The 27663-nt window shown below is 38.4% G+C and overlaps 1 protein-coding gene across 1 annotated transcript in view; it reads left to right on the top strand.

Moving 5' to 3' along the window:
• The window catches only part of galnt10 (UDP-N-acetyl-alpha-D-galactosamine:polypeptide N-acetylgalactosaminyltransferase 10 (GalNAc-T10)), a 77094-nt gene extending 69270 nt beyond the window's left edge, over window positions 1–7824 (top strand). Inside the window, exons 8-9 of the mRNA XM_084730043.1 lie at window positions 3560–3709; window positions 5529–7824. Coding sequence (XP_084586169.1) covers window positions 3560–3709; window positions 5529–5693 — 315 coding nt within the window. The 3' untranslated portion in view covers window positions 5694–7824. The remainder of the gene's footprint in view (window positions 1–3559; window positions 3710–5528) is intronic.
• Window positions 7825–27663: the final 19839 nt, after the last annotated feature.

The following is a 27663-nucleotide window of genomic DNA, read 5'->3' as shown; positions in this document are numbered from 1 at the left end:
TGTAAAACATTTAGAAAAGTCTACACAAGTCAAACTGCACAAGACAGGGCATGAGTCATAATATTGTTGGTGACAAATGTTAGACTGAAAGACTGTGAGAACAGAGCCCACCTCATCAGATGCTGGTTTGAGTTTTGTAAACACTGTAAAAATGCTGGGGGTTGCTGTGGGTTATCCTCTGTGTACCCTGTGACACTGGAGGTTGAACCATAAGTGAAAGTAATTTATAAAAAGTAAACTCTGTGTTTTTTCTCCTTTTTTGTCTGAACCATGAGCCAGTTCATGACACTGCCGTGAATAAAAACAAGCATCTACAGGGACTGACTTTCAGAGCGCTCCAACACCAAATCCCAAGTGGAATCATGAGATTTTTTTCCATGAGTTTCACTGTTCTTGGTAGATTGTCTCCTCAGTAATTGTATTTGCTCTGCTAAACACACATTAATGTCAAATAAAGTCACACAGATACACAAACAGCACACACGCGCCACCCTGCTTCATTATCTTTGCATTGTTCTAAAGGAGTCTGTTTGTTCTCGTGCGTCACACTGAAGATCTTAAAGCCGAGCTCATAATACAACCTTAATGGATTGAATGTCCCCTTTTGTTTCTGCAGCTGAAATACTGCGCCTCAGAGCTCTGACAGTTTAATTGCTTTAATCTGAAGATGCATTGTAGTTAAATCTGTGTCACAGTTGCAATCTGTGTTCAGCGCCGGCGAGAAATGGATTCACTGCAAATCACAGGAGGCCCTCTGGCAGCTGTCCTTGTCGGGGCTTTTTGATTCTGTGCGAGGGGAGGAAGTCATTGAGAAAGTCTGTTAGCTGGAGGAATGGCCGCCACTGTCGCAATTAAAGTTTGTAATTAATTTACCATCGGATACTGTAACAGCAAGATCAAAAACATTCACTTTCGAAACAAACACAATAATCATAAAGCTTTTTTTTATTGCCAGTCCACACAAATATAGAGAAGAATCTTTTTATTTGATAAAAGCAAAAGGATGTGAGTCTGTGAAAAAGCAAGAAGATACACTTATCAGTCGTGACTGCTGAGTTAATTTTCATGGGTTTAAATTCAACTCTGAGATCAACAGATAGTGACAAACAATTCAATACAAACGGCTGATCATAAAAGAGATCATCAATCAGAGTGTCATGAAACAGACTCTCCTGAGTGAGATGAGTCATCACAACCTCACTGCAGTGTTTTCTTAGATCTATCAATATTGATGATCAGTAAACTCCTTCAGGCCTTAATGATCATTGAAGATGTTAGTGAGCAATTATAGCAAACACAGCACAGGAAAATTTCTTACAGCGTGCAGTTCTTAACCTACAGACTGAGAACAGATATATTCGCTTTTATTGTGTTTTCTTCTTGGTCCCATGACCTCGCTTAAAAAACATATTCAGATGTCACAATTTCTAAAAGGTACAATCCGTGCTTTTACAGGGGTTTCACAAAAGTTTCACTTGTGGCCTGTGAAATGTGTCACCTGCACTTTCTTCCTCAGAAATAAATAGAAATAATAATTTGCAAAGCAGATTAATTTTTACACAGTTTACGTCTTCTTCTTCCCTGTCTTTGGTAATGCATTGCAGCATTTCTTGGCACGTTGCTGCCACCTGTAGTACTGTGATGAAGTACATAACCATTGGCAGGAATGTGTCATGTCACCCATGTGCTTTGTCATCCTTGTACACATACAAGTGCAGTGCAAACACAACAGGGACCCTCGCATAAAAACATTGTTCCATAGTGCTACTAGTAGACAAAAACTCCACAGGGTACCTTAAATGTAAACAAGATAAGATAATCCTTTTTTAATCCAAAAACAGGAATGTTTGCAGCATTACACCAGCAAAAAGATGACAGCACAACAGCAAAAGCATCAATAAAAAGCAAGATATAATAAGTCAACAGGAAAGATAAAAACAAGAGAAAATATAAACAAGACTCAACAGCTGAATTCAAACTACTCAACAAAGGAAATATTGATGTTGCAGTGAATCTGTTAGTCAACTACTCAAAACAGCAAACCAGAAACCACAATCATTCCCAAATGTATTTTGATACAAAGACTTACTAAACACTAAACAACAAGTAAATCCAAGTTTGGTACAATAACTCAGAAAGTGCTGGATACACACCAAAATATACAAGGTTCTGTTTATACCACAAAGCTTTGCTGACCCCGGAAGTATATATAGATAACTAGGCTTTACAAGATTTTTCCAGAACTTTCGAGCACGTCACACGGTCTTTACCAGACGATTTAGTTTGCTCAGCTGCAGATAACTTCTCTGCTCTCTCAGCTTTTGAATTGATGAAATGTGATATTTAAAGCTTTCAAGTGTTTCTATGATACCATGTTTCATCTTTATAAATCATCCATATAAGACAAATTATGTGCTATCAAAAAAATAAATAAATAAAAATTATTAATTCTAACACTCTAATTCCCTCCTAATTCCATTTTTTGGCAAACGTGTATGTATGAAAATACATGCAATAAATAAAATGTTTTGGTCTGCTTTATTTATTTATTTATTTTGATTTCTAAACTTGCTCCGTGCCACATTCTGGTCCCAGGCAAGAATTCACAACTTCAGACAATTTAAAAAAGTGTTAAAAAGCCTTCAAAATTTAAAGCTAACAAAGCCTACTGACAGCACTGGTGTAAAAATGTGCTATTATAATCATCTTCGGTTTAAAATCGTGTCCTTAATTTCTGTCAGCTTCGTTTGATTTTTACAAAAACATGATTTAATCAGGCATAAAATGATTTAACAATATCCTAAGGACCCCTGTCTCATTTCCTGGTTTTAAAAAAGCACTGGTAAGCTTTCTATTTTTTGACAAAATCATTAAATAAATTGCTATCAGATGGCTCAACCATAACATGTCAACTCTGTAGCCCCTCTCAATCAAAGCCAAAAAAGTATTGTTTTAAAAGTGTGTGTTCTTTTTAATTAAGAGAACTCTTAGCAATTTAAAAGACAGCAACAATACGGCTCAGATGTCACATACCTTGTAACATTAACTTAACCTCGATTTACTCAGAAAACGGCTCTAATGAACCTTTTTTCACTCAGTTTGATACGTTAGATTTGTTACTTTCCACAGAGGCTGTACTGGTTTCTGATCTGCAGGTGAGGGCGAAGCAAACACTTTGATGGATTAATAATAATAGCCGACACAGTACCCAGCCAATAATGGCCAATTCAAAGGCCACTGCAGAGAAACCCTGACATTTTGAAAGACCACTTTAGTAAAGTAAAATTTTAATCATATCTAGCCATTAAAGTGAGTGCAAGGTTCAAAACTAGTGTGGAATCAAGATAATTCATGATGATTCATTAGGAACTGGGGAAATGTACTGAGGACAAAACTTTTCTCTTGCTGTATTTTGTATGACTGATTTTCAAACATTATACTAATAGACCTAATGGAGGCACATGTTGTCTCCAGAACACACAAACCAGAACATATTTTGGTGCGTCATGGTTTGATGGAGACGCTGTAATTGAAGGTCGGATTTTCTCTTTCCCTGCAGGTGTTCACGTTCGGCTGGAGAGAGGACATCCGTGTGGGCGACCCCATGCACACTAAAAAAGTCTGTTTCGACGCCATCTCCCACAACAGCCCCGTCACCCTGTATGACTGTCACGGCATGAAGGGCAACCAGCTGTGGCGCTACAGAAAGGTACGGCAGAGGAAACATGTTATTTCTGTGTGCTGCTCTCTTCTGAATATTTTGTTCTCTTCCCATCGTCTTTCTCCTCTACAAAACAACAAAGCTCCAAACATAACTGCTATAAAATAAATGACTTCGAGGCTACTTAATCATTCTACAGCGTTTTGCACATTAACACGGAATCTACCCTGAAGCTGATGGATATTCATAGGACCTCATTATGTTGTTGTTATGCATTTAAGCTCAGTTAATACAAAAGCATGCCATACAGAAGGCCACGTTTGTATTTTTGTAATATTTCTAGGATTTAATTCAGTGTCACAAACAAGCTTGTTTGCAGCAGTAAACACTTGGAAGCAAAAAGATAGTAATGATACAGCAAAATATATTTAAAAAAAAATCCCAAAAGTAATAATTGAAATGCAAAGTGGAGGCATTTTTCTTGCTGCCTGGTAAAGGAACACAGGATATTATGTCTCACCAACTCATAAAAACAATGAACATTCATCTTGTGCATGACAAGACTGTTTTTTTTTTAACTCACAAAATACATATCTTGTTTTGTGTTTTTCTATATTTCAGCATATGATTGTTTATTTTCTCTCAAATTATGTCAAGAATTATATTGGCAATTCAAGCAGAGCTAGCTTCAGTGCAGAGCAGAATTATAATTGATATCTAACCTGCGATGTCAACCTGTCTGTGAACATATTATAGTCAGAACCCCCTTACCTTATCTGTACTTTTTCGTCTCTTTAAAGCTGAGGTAGGCAGTTTATTTTCACAAATATTCTATAATAAACTTAAAGCTTAATGTAATTCAACTGGTCTGAGACGGAGCTAGACTTCTGCTCCTCCTCTCACCTCTGTTTTCAGGCGTCACTAAATCTAACTTGAGACAGGAGACTTTGGTCAATCACAGGTCGGTAAGATAGTGGATTGCTCAGTTTCATTCCCAAAACATCTGCATTTGACATCCTGAGAAGGATAGTCAACAATTAACTGATAGCAAATGACTAGCTGATATAACTGTAACTATAAATCCTCCTATGGAGCATCCTTAACTGGTGTTTAAGGAGTTAATGAATTTATCAACCACTTTCAAGCCACCTGAATCAAAATCTTTAGATTCTCAAAGCCTTGACAAAATTGTTACTATGCTTGTATTAACAAAAAGTAAAGTTTACTGAATTCCTTCATAATGCAGCAGAAATGTTCATCTTTAAAGTTTATTTCATTAGCTGTTCATATTAACTATAATTATGTTTTGATCCTGATTATTAATGCTTGATAAATTTGATGCGAGACAAACCATTTTTTCTTTGAAAAGACGTTTCCACTTTACTATTCACATCTCAGTCAAATACACACACACACACACACACACACGGGCAGCGAGCTACTGTACAGAGTGTAGGCCTGACTGGAGTTCACAACATTATGATCTAAGGACAGGAAAAAGCTAAAACTTGGGATTGAAAGAGTCCTGTGATAAATGGACGAGCTGCTCAACCACTTGAGCCTATGATACATGTAATACAAGTTTTATATCCTTATAAAAATATGAAGTATTTAATTATCACATATTATGTTTATTGTATGACATATATTTGTCAAATTGTTTGAGGTCAAAGGGTCAACTTTTTATTGTCACATACATGTATACACAGTACAATGTACAGTTAAATTCAGTCTCTGCTTTCAACCTATCTCAGTATTAGGAGCAGTGTGCAGCACCAAGGGACCAAAAAATCACCTTGAAAATAAAAAAAACTTTCATTTGTTTGACAATCCTTCCTGTCTTCCTCTCCCTCCCTCTGTTCTCCAGGATAAGAGTCTGTATCACCCCGTCAGTAACAGCTGTATCGACTGCAGCCCAACCGAGCGGCGGGTCTTCATGAACATGTGCGACTCTTCCTCCCCGACCCAGCAGTGGCTGTTTGAGCGAACCAACGCCACCGTGCTGGATCAGTTCAACCAGGGCGCCAACTGAGGCCCGGCAGCATCAACAAGAAATAAACTCCTGACGCACACAGACGTGGATCTGCTGCTGCTGCTGATGATGATGAAATGGAGTTTTTACATTTACTCTGGGTCCCCGTTTACCTGGCGCTGAGGTGACAGCTGTTTCTCTTTGGGGTGCTCGGAGTGAGGCAGGATGGGATACCGTGGGGGAAGTTGGTTAAACACATCAGTTAGAGGGAAGACTGACTTGAGCTGTGATTGATGGGTGTGTGTTTAAAAGTGACTTTGTGTGTGAGATGTATTTGTTCTGTCACAGCGTGTCTGTGGCAGTGGGTCTGTCTAAATCCTGATTCTGCTGTTGATTAGTTATCTGACATTCCTCTCCTCTCTTTTCTCATTTCTTTCGTCAATTTCAAAGTTTACCTGCCTTTATTTATTGCCTTTCTGTCCCTTTATTTCCTCTCTTCCTTTATCCTCCATCTCCATCTCTCCTCCTCCTCCTGTCTCGGCCTGCACGTCTGTCTCTATCTGCCCGCATGACTGCGTCTTTGCCCACCTTCTCTATTCTCTCTCTCAAATCCCCTTATGTCTCTCCAGCTCTGACAACCTCCCTGGGGGGGTGGTGGGGAGGAAGGGGGGGTCCTTCTGCTGAGCCAAAGTCATCCTGACACCTGGGTGAAGCCAGGCAGAACCACTCTGAAAATCACCTGGTGAATTGATTCTCCTCTACAACCCTCATCCACCCTTCTGTTGCCTCCCTCATCCTGCCCTCGTGTCTCCTCCTGTCCCCCCCTTTGGCGTGTAGTTTCTCCTCCTCTTCTGCTCTCCTTCTTTTTGTGGGCAGAGCTGCTTCGAATGTAGCAGGTTAAGTTGACAAAGAAAGCGATGCTCCTTTTTTTTTCCTTTACTTTCCTCGCTGTATTTACCAACGACTCGTGCGCAGCGTTGTTATTCTGCCACGTTCACGTTGAGTGCTAGGGTTTGCACGGGCCAACTCTTGCTGGCTAAGGGCTTGTTTGTTGTTATGGTGGTGGTGGAGCTGCTGTCACACCTCCCAGACTCCCCCCTGCTTCCTGTACGTCCTTTCCTGCTCCCCGCCCCACTCCGCCGATCAGTCGCCGGAACGACCTCGTCACACACGGCCGAGCACGGGGGGGGCGGGGGGTCACATCACAGCGCAAAGCGGCAGGCAGGACCGCAAAACGTACGGCTGGCTGCCTGCCCGCCTGGCTGGATGACTAGCTATGTGACTGGCAGGCCAGCTGATTCACAGCAGGGCCGCCTGATTGGCCGGCTGCTGAGCTGACACATCACTTTAGCGTACAGTGTGAGCAGGAGGGGAGACGAATGGGGGAATTACTCCGGAGGGAGCTCTGGGATTGAGACAAATGTGGGGGTTTAAAATGCATAAAGCACTTGTGTAATGATAAACTTGAATGAAATCTTAGTGCCTTGTTGGAGGACTAGATGTAGGTGTGCGTGCGTGTGTGTGTTGTCCAATGTGTCCATATCAGCGTAGGGGACGATTCGCTCAATTCAATCTCCTGAATCTCATTTGGGATCGAACATGAATTGACCTCGAGTCTGGCACAGGACACCTCCTGTTTTGTGACTCTTGTTCGGCTTTCTAAATGAACACACGTGTAACTGCTGGCTGTGAATAGAGCTAAACAGACTTTTTCTTTTCCACCATATTTTCCTCCTGCCTTGAAAAGTTAACTCTAGCCCTACAAAGACCTCTCTTCTGTTTTAATCATGACATGATACTGTTATGTTGTTTTTTCCCCACCTGTTCAATCCAAAGTACTTTTAAGGGAAAAGGGAACTGCTGTTGTTTGCCACCATATTGAATCCTTCTTGTTGTTTTAAATATTTGTTCTTTTCATTCTATGTTTTTGATCCTGTGGTTCAGCTGATGATGATTTTGTTTGAATTCCTGCTCGACATTATGTTCTGGGATGTTCTGGTCTGTCGCCTGCATCATTCTCTAAGCCGATTATTTGAAGCAGAACAATGTACAGCGTGCCATTTTAATCATTATTCCCAGGTATTGTGCCCTGGTTAATTTTAACAGTCAGATGTAAACCAAAACAAAGGCCCCATTTACACCTGGTATTAAAATGTATCTGGATACGTTATTCAGATAAGGAAAAATGCCTTTCAATGCAAGGTGTGAACGTGTCGTGATCCAGAGGTAGTCTGGCTCGCACTTCGTGTAGGTTTTAGTCTCATACAATGTGCTGCCATACATAGCTAACATAAAATATAAGTTGTTCAAATTTAGATAGCAAACAAGTTAGACGGTTGAAAGAGATGGTATGCAGTTGGATAAAACACTAAAGTTTCTTAAATTTTCATCAAAGGATGCCTTGGGGTTTTCCCTTTCAAAATCTTTAGGTTTACTATGCTACTTATTTTTTCCTTTAATCTCAAAGTGTTTGCTCAGCTAGTTTATTATTCCCTTATGTGCTACTAGAAGCTCCTAACAGCCACAGAAAATTTTGAAGGACCCATAACAGTCCCTTAAAAGAGAAATAATTTGTGTAACATATAAACTTGTCTTGGTATCTTCTCCTCCCTTCCAATCACCATAAATTCAACCATTGTTCCAGGACAGAGAAAACTGGACACTTTGAGCAATGTGCAGAGAGTATAGAGTTGATATTAGCACTAGCAACTTCGTAGCTAGCTAACCGGATGTCAACAGGACTCATTATCTGATGTATTAACTTTAGTTTTTATTGAAAATACTGTGACATGTGAGTGAAGCATACCACGGTAACTGGCGCACATGTGCTGTATTATGATATTAACTGCAGTGAACGCTTTAGGCAAGGCATTAAGGCAAGGACACAACCTAGGAGGCTTAAGGCAACACTCCTAAGGGATGTCCTTAGCTTAGTAAAGTATTTAGCTAAGGGGACAAACTTGTGTTTAAAACTTGAGGTGGTTTGGTTGATTATGCATTTATTCTGTGCCATGTATTGTTATTCAACAGAACAGTGTGGAAAATGAGAGCAATACTTTGTGTGCGGCAGTGTGTGTTGCAGCTGATCTGCTTTACTAAGGCATAATTTATCAAGTCACACTGGCACTACAATAAATGGACACAATTTTTTATACAAAGAAAGGGATAACTTAATGAATTACATATGCCAAATTCACAAGAGGGGACAAATAATTATAAACTTTTTGTCACACTGTCTACAACAAATTACTAAAAGTCCCCCCCAACTCACCAACTCCCTTAAGTCTGATTTATTTAAATGGAGTCTGGTTTGTTTTGCCACTACCTCAGATTACTCACATTCAGGATAACATATTCTGATACAGATGCCATTATAATACCAGGTGTAAATAGGGTTAAATCATCCTCAACATACCTTAGTCAAGGTATTTTTAGAATTTGCATTTTTTTTCCCAGATAAAAAATTTACAGATGATGATGGTAAATTAGTATAGAACGAAAGCAAAATAAATGTGTATGTATTGCCAAAATCTGGAGTGAAGTTTCAGATTTGATCATTAGCAACTTGAACATCCAGCTCTTGACCATTTTTCAAGACACTTAAGTGATACAGCTTTCATTGTAAAACACAAATCCTTTACAGTTATTAGGAGTCCTAACCTGGAGAGCAGAGAGAGTTAGAAAATAAAGTGGTAGCTGTGCCGATGTTTATGCTGATAAGTAGAACAAGTTCTCCAAATAGACATGTAATTTAAACGTTAAAATCCATACAGCTGAGCAGGACAGAAGTGAGATTATATTTATTCATTTATCTTTTTTAAAATATAAATTTATCACACTGCTGGATTCCCCATGGAGGAACATCCTCCTCTACTAAAGCAAGTTTAGTAGATTTATAATGTAGTTGGTATTTAAATATACCAAAACAGTAAAGATTCGATTTTTCATCTGCTCCAGGAATCATCTGAAGTTTTAATTGAAAACCAAAGTCAAAAAACATGATTAACAGTATATACATTACTTCCTGTGTCTCACAGTTCATTCTTGTTGTAGTTTGAAAGTACATCCATTGTCATTTTAGTCGGTGTGGTCGCCTGTCTTACTCCTGACTTTGCACTCCTAATAGAAGAGCATAGTGTTTTAAATTTAGTTCAGGGTTTCTGTGTCTTTTTCGCCCTGACCTTTGAGCTACACGCCCGGATGACTTGTACATTGTCAGATTGTTAAGCGGCGAGTGGTGGGAATTGCTGCTTCAGACCACTGAGTCACTGCTGTAGCCAAGTTTCCACTACAAGACCCAACAGGACCAAACTGAACACCCATGACCTTTTATCACCGTGATTCCGGTTAAGTTTTTTTTATGTTTTTGTCTTTTCTCTGACACATCACCACGATAAGAGAGTTTTAAAAGGAAGAGAGTTCTGTTCGGATCAGTAGTGCAATCTGGGCTGTTAAATCATGTGACTTTTTTGTGAAGGACTGTTTAATACAAACACTGTACTGTGTGGACAAAGTTGTGTAGAGCTGGATACACAGGCAACATTTTGGGCTTCTTGTTTTTTATCTGGTCACATCAGATTAGTTTGATCATATCTGGGTCAACCGAGACAATCTCACAGTGCAGCTATAGTGTTTCATAACCATAATTTGATTCCTGTCAACTAAACCTTTGATTTAAAAAGGTGGGTTCTTACACATACCATACTAAGCAGCTGAAAGGCCAACATGCTTTTTCCTCGGAGCGCTTTGGCAATTGGTTTTATCAAGAGTTAAAGTCATGCCACAGATTATTTTTCTATTACAATTAACATGCAAAAAAAATGCATTAATCCGTTTAATTTATTGTATAATATGAAAAGGGTCACTCACTGTGATGAACTCGCAGAAAGTTACTCTGCAATTCATTATTTTAGCTTCTTTTCGGTTTTGGTTTTATGGCACATTAACTTTAAAGTATTGAGCAGCAGCAGGCAGCTGTTTTCATCTGATAAACCCACTGATTCAAATCCATGATGATCTTTTAAATCAGTGGAACATTTAGCTGCTAAAAATCCAGATTTTTCTAAGGAGGTGGTGCAGAACAAAACAAAGCTGAGGGTAGAGTGAGAATTGGGCACAAACACAACACAACAAATAATGTTGCAATATAACTTTCTACGGTGAAAATATATCATGTCTTTGTCTGTCAGTTTGTTGTTGAGTTCTTCTCCCCCCAGGTGGCCAAAAAAAACATGCAGCTTTAAGCACCAGCACATCAACACCGTTTTCCACCTAATTTTGAAACATTTGGTTCTGAACCAATTTATTTTGGTTGAAATGCTCCAGAGTTATTATAGTTTTTTATTATTTTCTATCAGTTTTTCCCATTTTCAATTTTTGTTTTTCAGTTTAGTTGGTACTTAGTTAAGTTTTTATAGTTTATTTTTTCTGTTATATGGGAATAGTTTCAGGGGCAAAATTAATGAAGTTCAGAATAGGTATTACAATACAAACAACTGACATGCTGTGCTGACAAATTTGACCAAAATTGCAAGAACTAATACTAAAGAAAGTTCCTGTATATTTTATTTTAGCAGTGTTGTTATTGTACAGGTTAAAAATCAAGGCGCAACAATAAAGAGGTCCATTCTTGTCATTTTGATAAAAACAAATATCTGTAATAATAGAACAAAAGCTTGCAGGTAATCAATACCATCTACCAACTTGCTAATACTCTCCAACATGGACAAATTCTCCTTGATTTCAATGGTTCTGCTCAAAACTGGTGGAAACACGGGCTAGTTTGCTGGATGGCACCTAGATTCCAAAAACCCCGAAGACAACCAGAGCTAATTTGGTGGAGAAACACTATAAGTAATGGACAAGCTCTCGTCCACTACCAACACTCCTGACTTCTTGACAATATGGCCACCTTGGTAATGATTTAAACCCACAGCTATGAGAACGAACTGTACTGATAGATCCGGTGTGTTTGAAGCAAACTAGATGATGTCAAAGTGTTATGAACCTCTGCTGCCATTATTGAGTTCTACACAGAGTATTCGCAGCACCATTCGTTTGAGCTGTAGACGAGAGAAAATCAGCCAATTTTCACTGCAGAAATGGAACTGAAATTATCTCTCTGGGGAAAAGTTTTGCCCAAAATGTTGCCAACTGTATCCCTGTAAGTTTTTTTCATTGAATAAGCTTGTGGAAGTATAATTTGTTTTTGCTTTTCCGAGTACATTGTAACTTTTCATTGCACATGTGAAGTATATTTTTTATTACATCAAACTGTAACTTGGGTCGAGTTAAGAGTCTAAATGGTGACAGTTTACATTAGCTTTATTCCAGATTTTATCCAGTGTGGTAAAGTATTAAAAACCTCTTATTACTGTGTATGCACTCTATGATAACCATTTAGCAGCGTAAAAATGCAGTTCAAGTACACATTTCCTCTTGTATTCACAATACTTTTCCACAGTTTCTGGGGTAAAGCCATTGTAAACATTCTACCTTTTTTTGTTGTGATATGAAAATACTTTTTTTTTAAGTGGTGACTTTTCTTTTTACCCCATGTTGCTGTTGTCAGACTAAAATTCATCGAGCAATGTAAAGAAATCTCATTTTATAAGAGCAAAGGTTTTTAAATGTCCACGGCCAGCGTTGGCCGGTCACACACTGTTGTGTACACGTGTGTGTGAATTTTGATGTGTAGGGAAGTGTAAATTTTGTATCTCATAAAAAAAAATATCCAATATTTTTTTCTACTGACATTGCAACTGTAAAAGTGTATTTAGATATTTAACAACCTGTACAATTTAACTGGAATTGTATGATATTTTTGCTGAAATTGTAAAATAAAAAAGGTTTCTATATTTGGATGAAAACCTGTCTGTGGTGATGAATTCAATACAAACTTGATAAACACGTCTCCATGTTGCAGAAGCAGCAACCCCTCTTCCTCCCAAGAGCTATTTCAAACCCATACAAGCAGGTATACGTTCCTCATTTTTCATCTAAAATTAGGCATTAAATTACAGTTGTGGTTCGTTTGTCAGACGTGTCCTTTCTAAGCCTGTCACTGTTGACTAAACGCTGCCTGACAGCCCTCTATTGATCTCTCTTTGTTCTTCAATCTGGGCTGAAAGGTTGAAAAATCTTAACTGTGCAGGTGGAAGTGAACCTGCCTGAAAAAAAACCCTGCAGTTTCATGTGTTTACACATAAAATGTCAGGAGAAGCATGATTACCAGGTTCAGGGTTTAAAAAACGACTGCCAGAAATGAAAATCTGAATATATTGCTCTTTCTCTTTGTCTCGGTGTCTTTTTGCATGTTTTACTGCTTCCAATTTGGCTTGATGAAAACATTCTAGGGCTGAAATTGCAGACTGACCAATTATTGTGTAAACACAGACTTTCTGCAAACTGAAATTTGTCAGTGTGTATTTAAATATCCCTTTCACTTGTATTGAGGCTTTTGAAAATTTCCTATTGAATATTAATTTGTTTTTCAGCATGAGGAAACACTGATGAAATACAATCTTACATGCTGGAGCCTCAATTGTAGAGTTATTCAGAAGCAGAATCAACTTTTCTGCAAACTTTATTGGCTATAGAACCTTTCACTAAAATGCCTGGGAAATGTCTGGTGGAATAAAAACTATTGTGGTGTCATGCAAACACTAATGAACTATGGGTATTTTTTTCTTTTCAAAGGTCTCAAGTTACTATTTAAAACATGTTTTTAATACCCCCTGAAAATCTTGTTTTTGTGGACCTTTAATAGTTCTCGCCAGCTGTCAAAGTCATGAATTACACTTTAGCTACAATAGATGCCAGTTGACACGCCCCCAGTTTGGAGAAGCAGAGAGGAGCACCAGCACAAAAGCTAAGCAATGTACTGCTGTGGACACAGTCGGCAACAAAAAGTATTTTAGCCACTTAACCTGCAAGTGAAAATCATTTTAAGTGCATGCTATATTTATAATATTTTCACCATTTCAGTTTGCCATCAGACAGCCTTTTCTTATTATATACTGCCATTATATAGTCCAACCAAACCCCACAGTGAATTTAGTATTTTTATCTCGTACAACACAGGAGTTGCTGATCTTTGCTGTTCTGATCTGTTAGTTTTATTTGTGTTATTGTGTCACTTAAGACAATCTAACCTATACTTCTGGAATACTAAATTCAAACAAAAACACAGCAAAAAAAAAAACCTAACAGATCAAGGCAGCAGCAGACCAGCGACTCTGAGACTCTGTCCGTCAGACAGCCTTTTATGGTGGGAAAAATGCTGTTATACAAGTCAAATACCACTATCTCCAAACCAACCAGCGAAAATATTCTAAATATAGCTTACACTTAAAAGAGGTTTAAGTGGGTAAAATACTGACCCTGTCCACAGTGAAGAGTACTGGAGCTAATATACTGACTATCAATAAGTACCTCATAATCAAACTACACTGACTATCAATAAGTACCTCATACTCAAACTACACTGACTATCAATAAGTACCTCATACTCAAACTACCTCTGTAAAGTGTGACTTCCATCTGCGTTCTTTTCTAGGCTTTTCAAATAGTGATTTCCATTTTGCTGTTTTCAAAAAGCTGTGATGTATTTTAGAGCTGCAACGTAGGATGACGTTTTTAGAAGGGCTTAGGAAAATAGCATTTTGACGCTAATAGATACCTACTTTGACAACAAATTGATCGTTTGATGTGAACACTGCTGGGAAGCTACAGAACAAAAGACAGGAGACAAATCAGCAGCCAACACACTACTAACATGGCAAACACAGTAAACATTATACCTCCATGTTAGCATACCGACATTAGCATTTAACCAACAGCGCTGCAGTGCCCAAGTACAGCTACACAGAGCTGCTACTGCTGCTGCTGCAGACTCACACAAGAACAATGACCTTGTACGTGGGATGTTTCTCTGCCTTCACAGACTTATTCAGCTCTGCTTCTGAGGTGAACAGATGGACGCTTCCAGAACAGGACACAAGTTAGTGCACTGAGCACTTTTTGTGCGTACAACCTTTGAGGGGGAGAAACCCTCAAGTGTTGCCAGGCAGTTATACATCATGTCAAATGTGTTCTGACAACACCTTATGCCACCTAGTTGGTTTCAGGCATACCTAACCCTTTAATGTGCCTGAAAGTAAAAGCCTTTGCACACTAAGTCTAAGTCAAAACAGTGCCAAAAAAATCAAAATGTAGAAGTTTAAGTCCCCACAGATGACACCAAACTTGACAAACCTACGGTGGCCCTGACAGCACAGCGCACCTCAGACTTCAGACACAAAATAATTATTAACTACTGAGCTGCTGGTAAATTTGAAACTTAAACACACCAAGCACCAAGCTATATTAACAGAGCCTCTGCTCAGCATTAGAAAAGTACATAGTTACAACAACCTAAGAGCTAACAGAACAATGGCCAAGTGTCAGGGAGCAAAAATATTGAATATGTCAAAAAAAGAAGTCTATTAAGTACATATGATTGTTAAACCTTAAAAAAATACATAATGATTTTTACCAAAACAATCCCCTGACTATCATAATGTCTGCTACACTGACCAAAGATTATAGTGACAGAATTGTTTTTGCTGATAAGAGATGCAAAATAAAAAGGTTCCTTGCAGAAAAAAAACACAACCAAACCAACTGAAATGTGCCAAATTTCCCAAAACCAGTAAACAATACCTGTTTCTGTTTCTACGATGTCAATTATTGTGATCAATGAATTTTCATAAATGCCAAACGTATCAAATACGATACAAAGTATGACAGGATTTTTTTTCAGAAGCTCCAATAAACATTTCAATTACAAAAAAAGAAAAAAAAAACAATTTTCAAGCAATTATTTGATGCGTCAGGCTCTCACTGCACAAATCTCATTAATCTGATCAATTGCATGTTGGTGCACATTTGCGGTCGCTCTTATTATCAGTGTGAGGTGGCGACCCAACAACAGCGGAGATGACAGAGCACCAGGTGGACCGAGAGGCTGCTCATTCCAGCCGCCATCGTCTCTTCTAAATAACTTCGGCGTGGATGTCTGCTGCCCAGAGCTTTCTAATTTCCTCCCCTTGTCACTTCTTGTTGTAGGTTTTGTATTACTTTAATCGCTTCTGTGACTGATGCCGCAAAAACACACTTTCCCCAAACGTTAATCCCATAATCATTTCCCCCAGCAGCCCGCTAACTCTGATAGCTTTCAGGTTTCAGTGATTTATTCGTGGCTGGAGTGATATTGCTTTTGCAAGTTGCCCCATTTCTCCGAGTCTCCTGGGACGTCACGTAATGCTCAACTTGTCACAGCGGCTCTGAATCAGGGAGAACATTTTGGTTTGGATCTCTGTGAGAACCCTTTATAGGCTGGATGCTACTGGAGCTTTCACATAATTACACAATCACAGTAAAGTGAGACAGTTTAGCAGTAAAATGCTAATTAAATTGTATTTTTTAGGTTCTTATTTATTGTGTTATTATTGAAACCCTGGTTTTACATTTCTCAGTGGGTGCAACCTAAACTGATGTTATCAGCAGAGGTTATTTTTCTGCATAATGGTTTTTCCATTTATATTTATTTCCAGTTAATTAGCAAATAATCAGCATTCCCTCAGACTCATGAGCTGTAACTGGGACAGAGATCAGGCTATTACATTAGCACAGTGTTCCACTGAAGATATCCATTATGTTCCTTTATTGGGCTCAGCACCATTATAAAAAGAAAAAGCCAATCCAATTGTCTCCCATAATTCACTAATACCCTCCTTCCCCCTCCCCGCCTCTCTTCCTCTCTCTCAGCTCCCTCCAATTACGCAGCAAAATGGAAAGATGTTTCAATGACAGTGTGTCACAGTTCTGGTTGCACACATTTTCCAGGGGCTGGGCAGGTTTGACAGATTCAACTGCAGGGGCTATGTGGGGAAACTTGCGTTGCTTTTTGCAAGATTATTTTTGGCTTTGCTTCTATCGTGGGTGAGGACAAAATAAAGAGAGACAGGAAAGTTTAGAGTGGGGAAGAGGAGGATGTTGGATTCAAACCAGGATAGTTAAAGGGAATAGTGTGAGAATCTTAATTTGTCATCACTGTGCTCAGCATTCCTATCAGAGAGAATTTTTGTGCACCAAGTTGTTTTCATGAGATTAAATTATCAATAATTTAATCTCATGAAAACAATTTAATTCAATAATCTGGAAGGGAAAACCATCTACATATACAAAAATGGTCAGCACGAGAGATTGCCAGAAGCCCCCTGGTGGCAGAACAGGTCATAAATCCTGCCTCGCCAGTAACAATCATTGGGATCATGGGCCAAACTAAAACGTCAATGTACAGAGAAATTTCTCTAACATGGTTTCTGTTATTTTTTTGTAGTTCTTATCACACTGATGTTTGTTCAAGTGTTAATTTCTCAGATCAGTTTGGTTTTAATCAGGTACTTGATGCTATGAAAAAAGTGTGTTTCATGCCATGATTGATAAACTAGCATGAGATGGCAGCACTTTTATCTGGGATTCATTTTTGGACAGCTGAGGAAGTAGAGACACGATGTCCATCTTTATTTATGAAAATTGTGAAAACTAACATGTTGGGCCTCATGTGAGAACATTTTTGTAGTCTTTGAATTCACACTTTCTCCTGCTTTTGTCCATGCAATGGGCTTGTACGAACATCAGAGTCTGCAAATGCACACGACTGTGTAAACTATTTCTGTGCTTGTCTCAGTAACCTGAAAAACAGCATAACTGACATCCTAATTACATCACATGTAAAGGCTACACCTCCTGCCCCATATGTCAGGTAGTGTTCATTCATGAAAATGGCATCTGAGTAAAAAAAAGGAGATTGACGTCCTGCTTTCAGAGATCCCTAAAAGAAAAGCTGTCATTTAATAGCGTCAGGAGTGGGAGATTATCCACTTCTAGGGGTCTCAGAGGGAGCATCAGGGGGCCTTTCATTCAGTGAGGGACTGTCAATGCCTGGTTTAAGCAGCTTCGTCACCTGGCAACACTGGAAAAGCTGTCATTCAGAGTTTTGAATAAAGAAGACCTTTACACACTGAACCGGAATAATTCAGAAATCCTATGATGGAAGTTTGAGAAGTTCAACTCTTGTCCTCCGCATTATTTTGTATTGGTGTGCACACTGAGTACACCATAGGTTGCATCTTTAAAAATGATAATAAAACTAATTTTGAGCTGCATGGTTCTTACAAAAAATGTATATCCTGATTTTTCTACATAAAAATTGAGATCCCAATTCTCTCGCACAATTCTTATTGTTTCAACAGTAACATATATTGCACTCTTAGATACTCAAAAAAAAAAACATCTAAGATGCTTGCTGTTTAGACAGGACTATAAATGGATGACGTACAGTGCATACCAAAGTGCTTAACCTAAACTTAAAAGTCTCTTGTAACAAAAAAAATTACTTCAAGTCTCCTTTCCTGACTGCTGGTGAACATTAAAAATATGGATGCACTGTATACCCTTGCATTACTGAGGTCTGCGCAGTCTGGCAGCTGGGGCTTTGTGATGTGGTTTGTTTGTCCTATAGGAGTGAGTGACTCATCGTCACATAAAAATGAGAACGCATAAATGCATGAATTGAGATTGCAAATTATTAATTTATTTTTTGGGGGATTAATCATGCAGCCCTACTATAAATCTTAAGAAAACAGCAGTGGAATTAAGGGACATGCTAAAGCCAAGAAATGGGGGGGGGGGGGGGGGAGTGCTGTTCATGCTGTGTTATCTGAGGGTCATGCTGTCACCAAAATAAAGAAATGTTACGATATGAAAAAGAAACACCTTGCCACAATGAGATGATCCATGACTGCAAAGGGAGGAGAGGAGACTTCTCCATCACAGAGTTACAGGATAGAACATCAAAACTATAACTTAAAAATGAATTTTACAGGTATAATTCTTGTTGCGGCAGCCCTTGAGCACCATAACAGGTGATGCTGCATTTCCAGGCATTGCAACTGAGGATGTTCCCCTCGACAGCGACTTCAAAAATCGCATCTGAAGATACAGCCAGAACAAGCCAATAGGAAACGGTAGGTAATGGCAAATTTACAGTAATGAGCTTTATGTGTAAATTTAGAATTGAAGTGGACTTTTATTTTTCAAACTCAAAAGGTCTTCAAACTAATGAAACATACAGTCATTAATTAAAAACTTCTGTTTGAATAACAGCAGACTAACTGCACTTGACTCCCAAAAAAAGCAACTCAAGTTTCCCCATGAATCTAAAAAAGGTTCACCATGTAGGATCTGGCAAAAAAAGGCTAAATCTAACTATTGTTATAATTATAAAAAACATATTTAACAAATTATATTGTAAAAACGCCAAGGCAAATTCCTTGTTTGTGACAATCTACTTGGCAATCAATCTATATATAATTATAAAAAAGCAAAGCAAAACTTATCACATTTTTTTAATCAGCATGTTGTCCATACATAATGCTACTGGAGCATTCATGTTTGTATGTGCCAACATAAGGGTGACAAAACTGTCTGAGCCTGCAGGGTGACACAGCTCTAGGCCTGGACCCACAAAAAAAAGTCAACAAGTTCGATTTTTTTTTTTTTTTTTTTTACGCAACAGTTCAGCAGACAACGCTGACAAATTCTGTTTTACTGGCCAAAGAAAACTTTTCTTCATCAAAACAGCTATTTGTATTCACCGCGGAACAGAAAAACATGAACAAAAGGAAGACAGCCTCAGTGTGAGATTAAATAATCCACAACAATATCCAACAAGAAAGCAACACAAACAAAGATATAAAAAGAAAGAAAAGTGTGGGCTAAATTTTGTTGTGTTTGTTTCTCATGGCTTCTCCATTCTTCTCTCTCAGCTATCAGCCCTCTGCTCCACAGTCTTGTTATCTTGGTCTTGGGTCAGTGAAGGATAATACAACCCCAGTCTGAGAGATAATACATCACCGTCCAAGATCCTGGCTTCAAAACAAACTAACAAGCTCCACAGCCGGACACACAGACAGGCAGACAGACAGCCAGGTCGGTCCATGAAATTCAAAACGTCACCAAGTTTGAGCCGGAGCTGTGCCGGCCCCATCGATTCATTGTTAGTGAGAGCAGCCGTGGAGAGAAAACAGAGACACATCATCATTGTTCAGGAACACGAAGAAAAACTTTTTCTTTTAACTTCAGCCAAGGATTGGTGTCCTTGTCTGTGCTCCACTTCTCTGCAGCTCGCACACAAAACAAATGGAGAATTATGATGCTGAATATGAACGCTCCACCACACTGCAGTTTGCCTTTTGGTTCATTTTATTGTGCTCTGCTTTCCTCTAAACTGTTTACTTCTGTGTCCTCATCCCCATAAAACACATTAGCCTTTATTTTGATGCCATTTCATGAAGTAATGTTGAAATGTTTGTGCATAGGGGAATTATTGAATAGCTTAATTTAAGAGCCCCACAGTTTCCCTGTATGCAATCCTCAACAGGAATTTGGTTAAGGCTGAACAAAGAACAATGTGTCAAATGAATGTGGGCTGGTTTCACAGACAAGGCCAAAGCCTAGCGTCCGACTGAAATGACTCTGAGCTACCTTAACTCAAACCCAGTTGCACAGACTTAACTTCAATAGCCATAGATTTAGCCTGGCCTTTTTCTGGGTTAAACAAAGACATTGCAAGAAGAAGGATTAGAGCTACTCTACAACTAAATTGAAGTTTAAATTAATCTTCAAACAGGCAGGTTTAACTTCTATTTACTTAAATAGCTTTGTCAAATGCTAATTACTTGACACTGGAAGAAGTTGACCTACAGCAAAGCTACCCTACAGGGAGAAATCTAGTTTGGTTAACTAGAGGTACAGTAGGTCAAAGGTCGTGCTACACAACCAGAAACATAAAATAGCCTACTTTTCATGGGAAAGCACAAGGAAAGTCAGCTTTGGTTTTGTATACAATGTTCATCGGACACATGCCAACCAGCCTAATACATTCTGGTTTAGTTTTACAAAATACACAGAAAGTTACAGAAAGTTCAGATGTGTGGCTGTAGCTGCCTGGACATGTCACCTTCACAGGATGAAAGAAAAGGGACGCAGCCGGTAATTTACTTACTTGAATCACTATCCAAATCTAAATGGACTACCAGCAAGCTACTGTAAAATTAAGTTAAACTACTAGTTTAATTACATCTAGTTGACTAATCACCACGACTCATTCTGTTGAAACATCCAAATAAAAGCAAATATGCACTACAGAAGCCAGCCAGATGATTCTGGCTTTTACTTTTAAAAAAACTAGACGATTTGACAATTTGTATTTGTAGCACCGCTGACGTTTTTTTTTTTTTTAACATTTTTTAACTTGATTCTGGGTTTTTATGAGCAGCATTAAACCAACAGTATGTGCTCATACTTAATCTAATGAGGATTGAGACAGTTTCAGACTAAGTCAAATTTAAGCCGCTGTCAGCTATTAAAATTTGTTTAACTACCTCACATTAAGGCCTATTCCTGGTTTATCTGTGAAACCATCTGTGACTGTAATATGAAATGTGTTGAACCCACAGAGAGTTTTCACCCAACCCCACAGTTCCACTTAACTCTACAGAGGATTTTCACTGCTAATCAAGCCTGCTTCCGAAGGCAGCCGGCAGCTGTTTGCAGCAAAAAAAAAAAAAAAGCTCCACTGTACACTACCTACTCAGCACCAAACAGCACGCAGGCAAAGTTAGCAATTAGCAGGGGAAAACAGAGGAGCATTTAGCAGCTAAACATCCAAATATTTCCCCCAGGAGTTGGCAGAGAGCAACACAGAACTAAATAGAAAAGTGAATATTGGACCTGCACTTGCCAGGTAGCCAGAAGTACAACTCCAAATGGACTCTAATGTTGCTGTGTGACTACTGGCTGTAGAAACAGGCAACCGGTTGCTAAAGTGTTCACCACAGGAACTTAACAAGGTGATAATATGTTGTAATATGTTCACAGCTTGTTGGTCTTTCCCTAAGTGGACAAAAAGAATCAATAATGCACTTTTAAGGTCCATATATGTATTAAAAAAATAAATAAAAAATCAGACTTGATGACTCGTATTGGGTCAACTCAAAAAAAAACAAAGTATGTCACTACTTAAGCATAAGACACTGTATTTGTGATTGTAGTAATACAATGAAATCATGTTTAGTAACCGAAATACCAGCAGCAATAGAAAAGACGGTAAACAAACACAGAAACAGCAAGTTAAAGATATAAAATAACAAGTTGAAGCAAGACGAATAAACAAGACAAAGCAGCCATCTTGGAGCTGTTTTCCACTTATTTTTCTTCAAAGTAAAACTATATCAGAATTATTGTTGTACAGCCTACTTGACTTTGTTTTTGTCTTTCAAACATCAGCATCAATGTTTCTTGTGACTGAATGACTTAGTTCATTCTGGTTCATGCTTCGATTTATGTCTCAAACACAGCATGTATTATTTGTGTACTAACAACATTTCAAAGATATTATTAAAATTAATATTACTATAATATTAAAATATGTTAAGTTAAAAATATTAAAATGATCAAAATCAACATGGTACTAAATGAAACACCGAACAGGAGTATTTAAAGACAACTGTAAGTAGACATATACATAAAACAGGAGACTTTGTGCTTCTCTGCAGAGTCTGTGTGATGTGACCCTCACACAGCAGAGTGAACAAGTGAAGGAGGCGTTGAGGGCAGATTTTTCACTAATCAATCGCAGATGGTTTCACTCTTTTGAAAGGATAGAAAAATTTTAAATGTCAAAATATAGTTGGGCTCCCAGCCAAATAACGTCTATGTGTGTGAAACACTGCTGTGTGTGTAACATCATGACGTCAAGCTGTTCAGACAGGTCTGCTGCCATGAGTTTGTGAGACAGAGACAGGGTTTTATCTAGAATGGAACCTAGAAACTTTAAAGATCACATGAGAGTGATCATTTTAATAGAAACAATGCCTTCTAGAGACACCCAACAACAGCAGCTCCAAAAAAGAAAAAGCAATTTATGGCAGGCGATTAATATATTGCAAAAGGCCACCACAAATAAATAAAACTAACCTACTGTACTGTACACAAAGTAATACAGGCACATACAGGACACCTGTAGTGTATCAGTGTCTTTTTTTTTGTCCCTAACAGATCACATGCATTAATATCAGGGCTGGGCAATATATCAATATTATACTGTATCGACTACATCAGACTAGATATTGTGATATTCTTTTCCTGATTTTAAAGGTTGCATAACAGTGGAGAGATTTTCTGAACATACCAGAGTGTTCTAGCTGTTCTGTCTCTACCCACTTGGTCATTATCTCCACATTAATGATGATTATCTCAGTGGTTTAATATTTTGTGAAAGCACCAATAGTCCTCCCTACATTACTGTTCCAATATTGAGCTATATAAAATAGTGATATTGACTAATTTTATCACCACACTTCCACCCCTCGGAGCACACAACACTGTCTGAGGGTCCTTACTGTCTGTTGATTTTGTGACTTAGTGATGCATATTCCCAAACTGAGTTGCAACTTTATCACTACAAACAGTCAATGTGTGTCTTCATGGGGCAGTTGTCTGTTTTGTTTTGTTTTTTTCTAGGTAGTATTCTATTTTTGAAATGCTCTCTTTTCCCCATCCACACTGCAACTTAAGATTGGCATCCCTCCACTTTGCACAACATTTTCAAAAAGCAATAGAAAGAAGGCAAAACTGGGGCGGAAAAGATGTGCCTTTAGTATTGTCTGTGGACAGGACCTCAAACATACAACCTCACCTCTCAGCAGAATAAAATCACATTTTATGAAGTCTTGGAGGCTTTTCATTAGATGCAAGCAAAGTTTGAATGACATTTTTCAAACTTGACCCATCAAAACAAAGTATGATTTTAGAAAGTCTAGACAGCGGGGGAAAAAAATACAAATCTAGAGTGAAGGAAGTGCATGAGAGCAGCTGAGCATCGCAATGTATACACCTTTCACTGAGTTTGTCTGGTGCAACAGAGGATTTCTGCAAGGTCTCTTGACAGCACGATTGTTTGGAGGACAAGATCACGGGTCTCCATTTCTCATGCAACAATAACAGTGCGAACAGTCTGTCTGATTTAAGAAAAAAATCTGATTTGCCTACAGTCTGACCAAACCTAAATGAATATCTACATTGTTGTAAACTTTGTCTCAGAGTGTCTGAAGTTTCCTCAAAGTTCTCTTAAATCTGTAGCTCCAAGGTAAGAATGACAAGAAAAGTGAGTTTATCTCCTTGCATTGATTAAAAAAGTGCCAGAACATTTATTTTTAGAAGCGTTACACTCTCTTGATATACTGACACTGAATAGATTTTTTTTCAGCTGGTTGTGATTGATGAATGGGGCTATTGTGATTCTCATGCTGAGGTCATTGTGCCTGCGCTGTGGCAGGGACACAAACAGCAGGATGAGTCTCCAGTGATTTTGCATTGATTCTTCTTCAACTAGAACTGCAGCCATGTACAGAAATGACATTCATCATTGTCCGGGTTGCAGAGTGGAGATAAAGTTTAAGGTGGCAGCACCAGAGAGTTATTGTGTCTGAGTGTGGATGTGTACGCCGAGCAGTGTTGTGAAACCAGCATGACGTCTACATATGCTAATGACTTGAAAAGTGAGTAATCCTTTTCCCCGGCATGAAAGGATTACGAGGAGACACGACTAGAAACAGGAAGTAGTTTGACATTTAAATAGTGCCTGGAAAGTAAGAGGATGCAGATTTACTCTTAGAGCAGCTTCAACTCCAACAACCCAGGTTCAGTCGCCTAATCGCTGAGCTTCTATGAAAGGATTTAACTGAATCCTCAGCAACTAAAATTTTACCTTCACTTGACTTTTTCAACCATCTCTGGCCTATTCATCTTATTATAAGTCCTCAAACTCCCAGAATTTCTTCTATCACAGATGTGTCAAGTTGCCATGAGTTACGAAAGCGAGCTGCAAAATGAATTTCAAATTGTGTATGATACGATCTCAATCCTTTTCCCCAGCAGGAAAGGATTACAAGGAGACACAACGTAGTTTGCAATTGCATCCCCCCCATGGGCCAATGCTCGAAAAATCACTGCACAAGTGCTCTTGGAGTCTCTTGGATGCTCCTTATGGTCGATAAAACATGATTAAGTGCCCTCTAGACTTGTCCAATGTTTTAAAACAACATGATGAAGTGTCCTCTAAGGTCCATATGCAAATATGTAAGTTAAGTACATTGTCAAACGCCACTATATTATTGAGAAACAGAGTTGAACTTTGCAAAGTTAGTCATCCAGCAATTAAGTACATTAAGGTGCACATTCCTGGTAGACAGCTCTTATGACACGATAACTGTATTCTACGTTTTACGCTGCAATTACAAAAGATAAAATAAATGTTGCCGTGGGTTGGTTATGGTCTGAGAACCTGCTTAGTCGGGACATAACCTCCATTTGGCGACAAAAACCTATGTAAACCACAACATTTAGAGTTAAGACTTGTCAGGATATGGATTAGGTTTAAGTCAGTGGTACCTCCTGATGGGATGCGCAAAAGATCAGGGGAGAAATATGGAGAGAAATAAGGAGTGAAACAAAGTTGAACGAATGTGATTCATATAGAGAAAATAAACATGTTTGCTTATGCCATCATGCTGACTTTTATTTAACTTAAATTTAACTTGAATCCTTTTTTATCAGTTGTCTTCAAAGTTATTGTCAATGACTGATAATAACTGTGGGGTGGGGGCACGTGAACTTTTTTCTGCTTCTGAAAGGGGGCTTTGACAGAAAAAGTTTGGGAACCACTGATTTAGGTCAAGGTTAAGGTAAGAGTTGAAGTTATACTGTGGCAGGTTGTCCACTAATCACAGGGTTAATGGTTTGATCCTCGGATCCTTCTGTCCACATGTTGAGATGTTACAGAGAACTGAACCTAAAACTGCTCCAGATGGTTAGGCCAGTGCCTTGCATGGTAGCTCGCTGTGTGTGTGAGTATGTGTGTAAAAGAGAGGCAAACTGTTCAGTCTTGTAGATAAAAGCACTATACAAATGCAAGAAGATTTACTTTCCTTATGATAAGTCTACGGGGAACGAATATAAGTCAATGTAATGTACGTCTGAATGACAAATATATGTTTCGACGTAACATTAGTACTACTGCAGTTCAGCTGATAAATTGGATTGAGGTAAAAACTAAAAAGTACAACAAAACAAAAAAAGTACAGAAATAACTGTGATAATTTCGAGATCAGATTTTAGTATGAACTGTTGGAAAACCAGACTGTTAAAGTGTGATGACTCGCAGCAGACAAGCACAAGAATGGGTCGCCATGATGGAACCTGCAATGATCATGAAGCCATTGTTACTCTAAAATTTGGCACACTGGTACACTGCAGACTGGAGTCTCTCTTAACAGTGACAAACAGCTAGTTCCACATTTTAGATGCTCGTTTCCTCTTCTTAGTACTTCTAGATGCACTGCCGTCTATGGAAGTCCATTACCACCACTGAAATAAAAAAGATCCCGTGTTTTTTCCTCTCAAATAAGACAGTACCTCAAAATAATGAGAAACTCTTATTATTTCATAACTACTTTTGGAAAAGGTTCAGTATTTTGAGATACTTATTCATTATATATCACACATTATAATCATTATATTTGGGCAAACTCTGACTGACTTCTAGTGTCCCTGTAGTTAGAATTAACAAATTAGGGGGAAAAAATGAATTTAAATAAAGTCATCCTTAACTAGCTACATTATATCCTTCAAATAATAATAGTTTGATGGCTCTGCTGCTTTTGCATTTGGGCTTTGTGCACTCAAAAAATGACAACACCAAAAGCCAAGCAGCCATGTCCCTAAAATGATGAAATTCCAGGCCTTGTTGCAAGAAAATGCTGCTGTCTGCTGCATAATGGTACATGTTAAGTGTGTTCGGGGATTATTTTACTTCATGAGTTTCCCCTTCAAATTATACAGGCGATAATCCTACAGATTTGTGAGAGGACAAGGTCAGGTAGAAGCTATTAAAGTATAAATTGGACAATAGATAAGAGATTGAAGAACCAGGAGAACGGAGTGAGGGATGAGCAGATGGCTGAGCAGAGGTGATGAGAAGAGAGATAATAATGGACAGCTGAGAAAATTAGATGAGGGCACAGAGAGAGAGAGGGCGAGATGAAAGGGCGCAGTGATGCACTATGACAATCCACATAATCCATCCACACTGCTGTCCAGGTGTTCAGGACAGAGCCAGAATAGAAACTGTGTGCAGGGTTCAGGCTTTAATTCAAGTTTGATTTGCTGCAGACGTTGTAGCAAATAAATAACGATGCCATCTGAAGGCTGATCTGAGAGGAGAAGGACTTCTAAAATGTTACCCAATAAATAAAAATAAACTAGATTTTAAATGACTTGAACTGACCTTCTGTGGGAAGCAAAATGGTCTATTTTAGTTTAGCCCACATACACAGGAATTGGTGAATCTTTTTTTTTTCATTTATTGCACATCTTGTCAACCCACAATTCTCATTACTTTAAAAAGACATATGGTTTAGATTAATTACCCACGACTGTTCACATTTGTGTCTAATTAATTTAGCTGTTATTCCGACCAACTTCCATAAAAAGCCCAGTGTCACATCAGTTTGTGAGATAGTAAAAAATTGTTATCTATACTTTTGTGTCCAGGGAACTTTTTTTGTTAGAAACTTTCATGAGAATATGATGTCATGAAACTAGCAAGACACCATACTGTATGTCCTGAGCCTACTATGTCAATAAATACAGTTCACCTATAGAACAAATCAGGATGTTTGTTTACAATAACTTCCAGATAGAAAACCCCTGCATCATGTATATGATTTAATGACAGCAATATGTTAAATGTTTTCTTTCTTACGTTCTTATTTCCAAGAGCATACATCTCATCCATCTAAAACTAGATGTTTTATGCTTTCGCTAACATTACATTGGAGATCATATTAACCTGTTGGGCCAC

This window comes from Lutjanus erythropterus, chromosome 11 (genome assembly GCF_056507025.1).
Source record: "Lutjanus erythropterus isolate fLutEry1 chromosome 11, fLutEry1.hap2, whole genome shotgun sequence".
NCBI classification, from domain to species: Eukaryota; Metazoa; Chordata; class Actinopteri; order Lutjaniformes; family Lutjanidae; genus Lutjanus; species Lutjanus erythropterus.
This window is presented reverse-complemented; position numbering and strand designations above follow the sequence as displayed.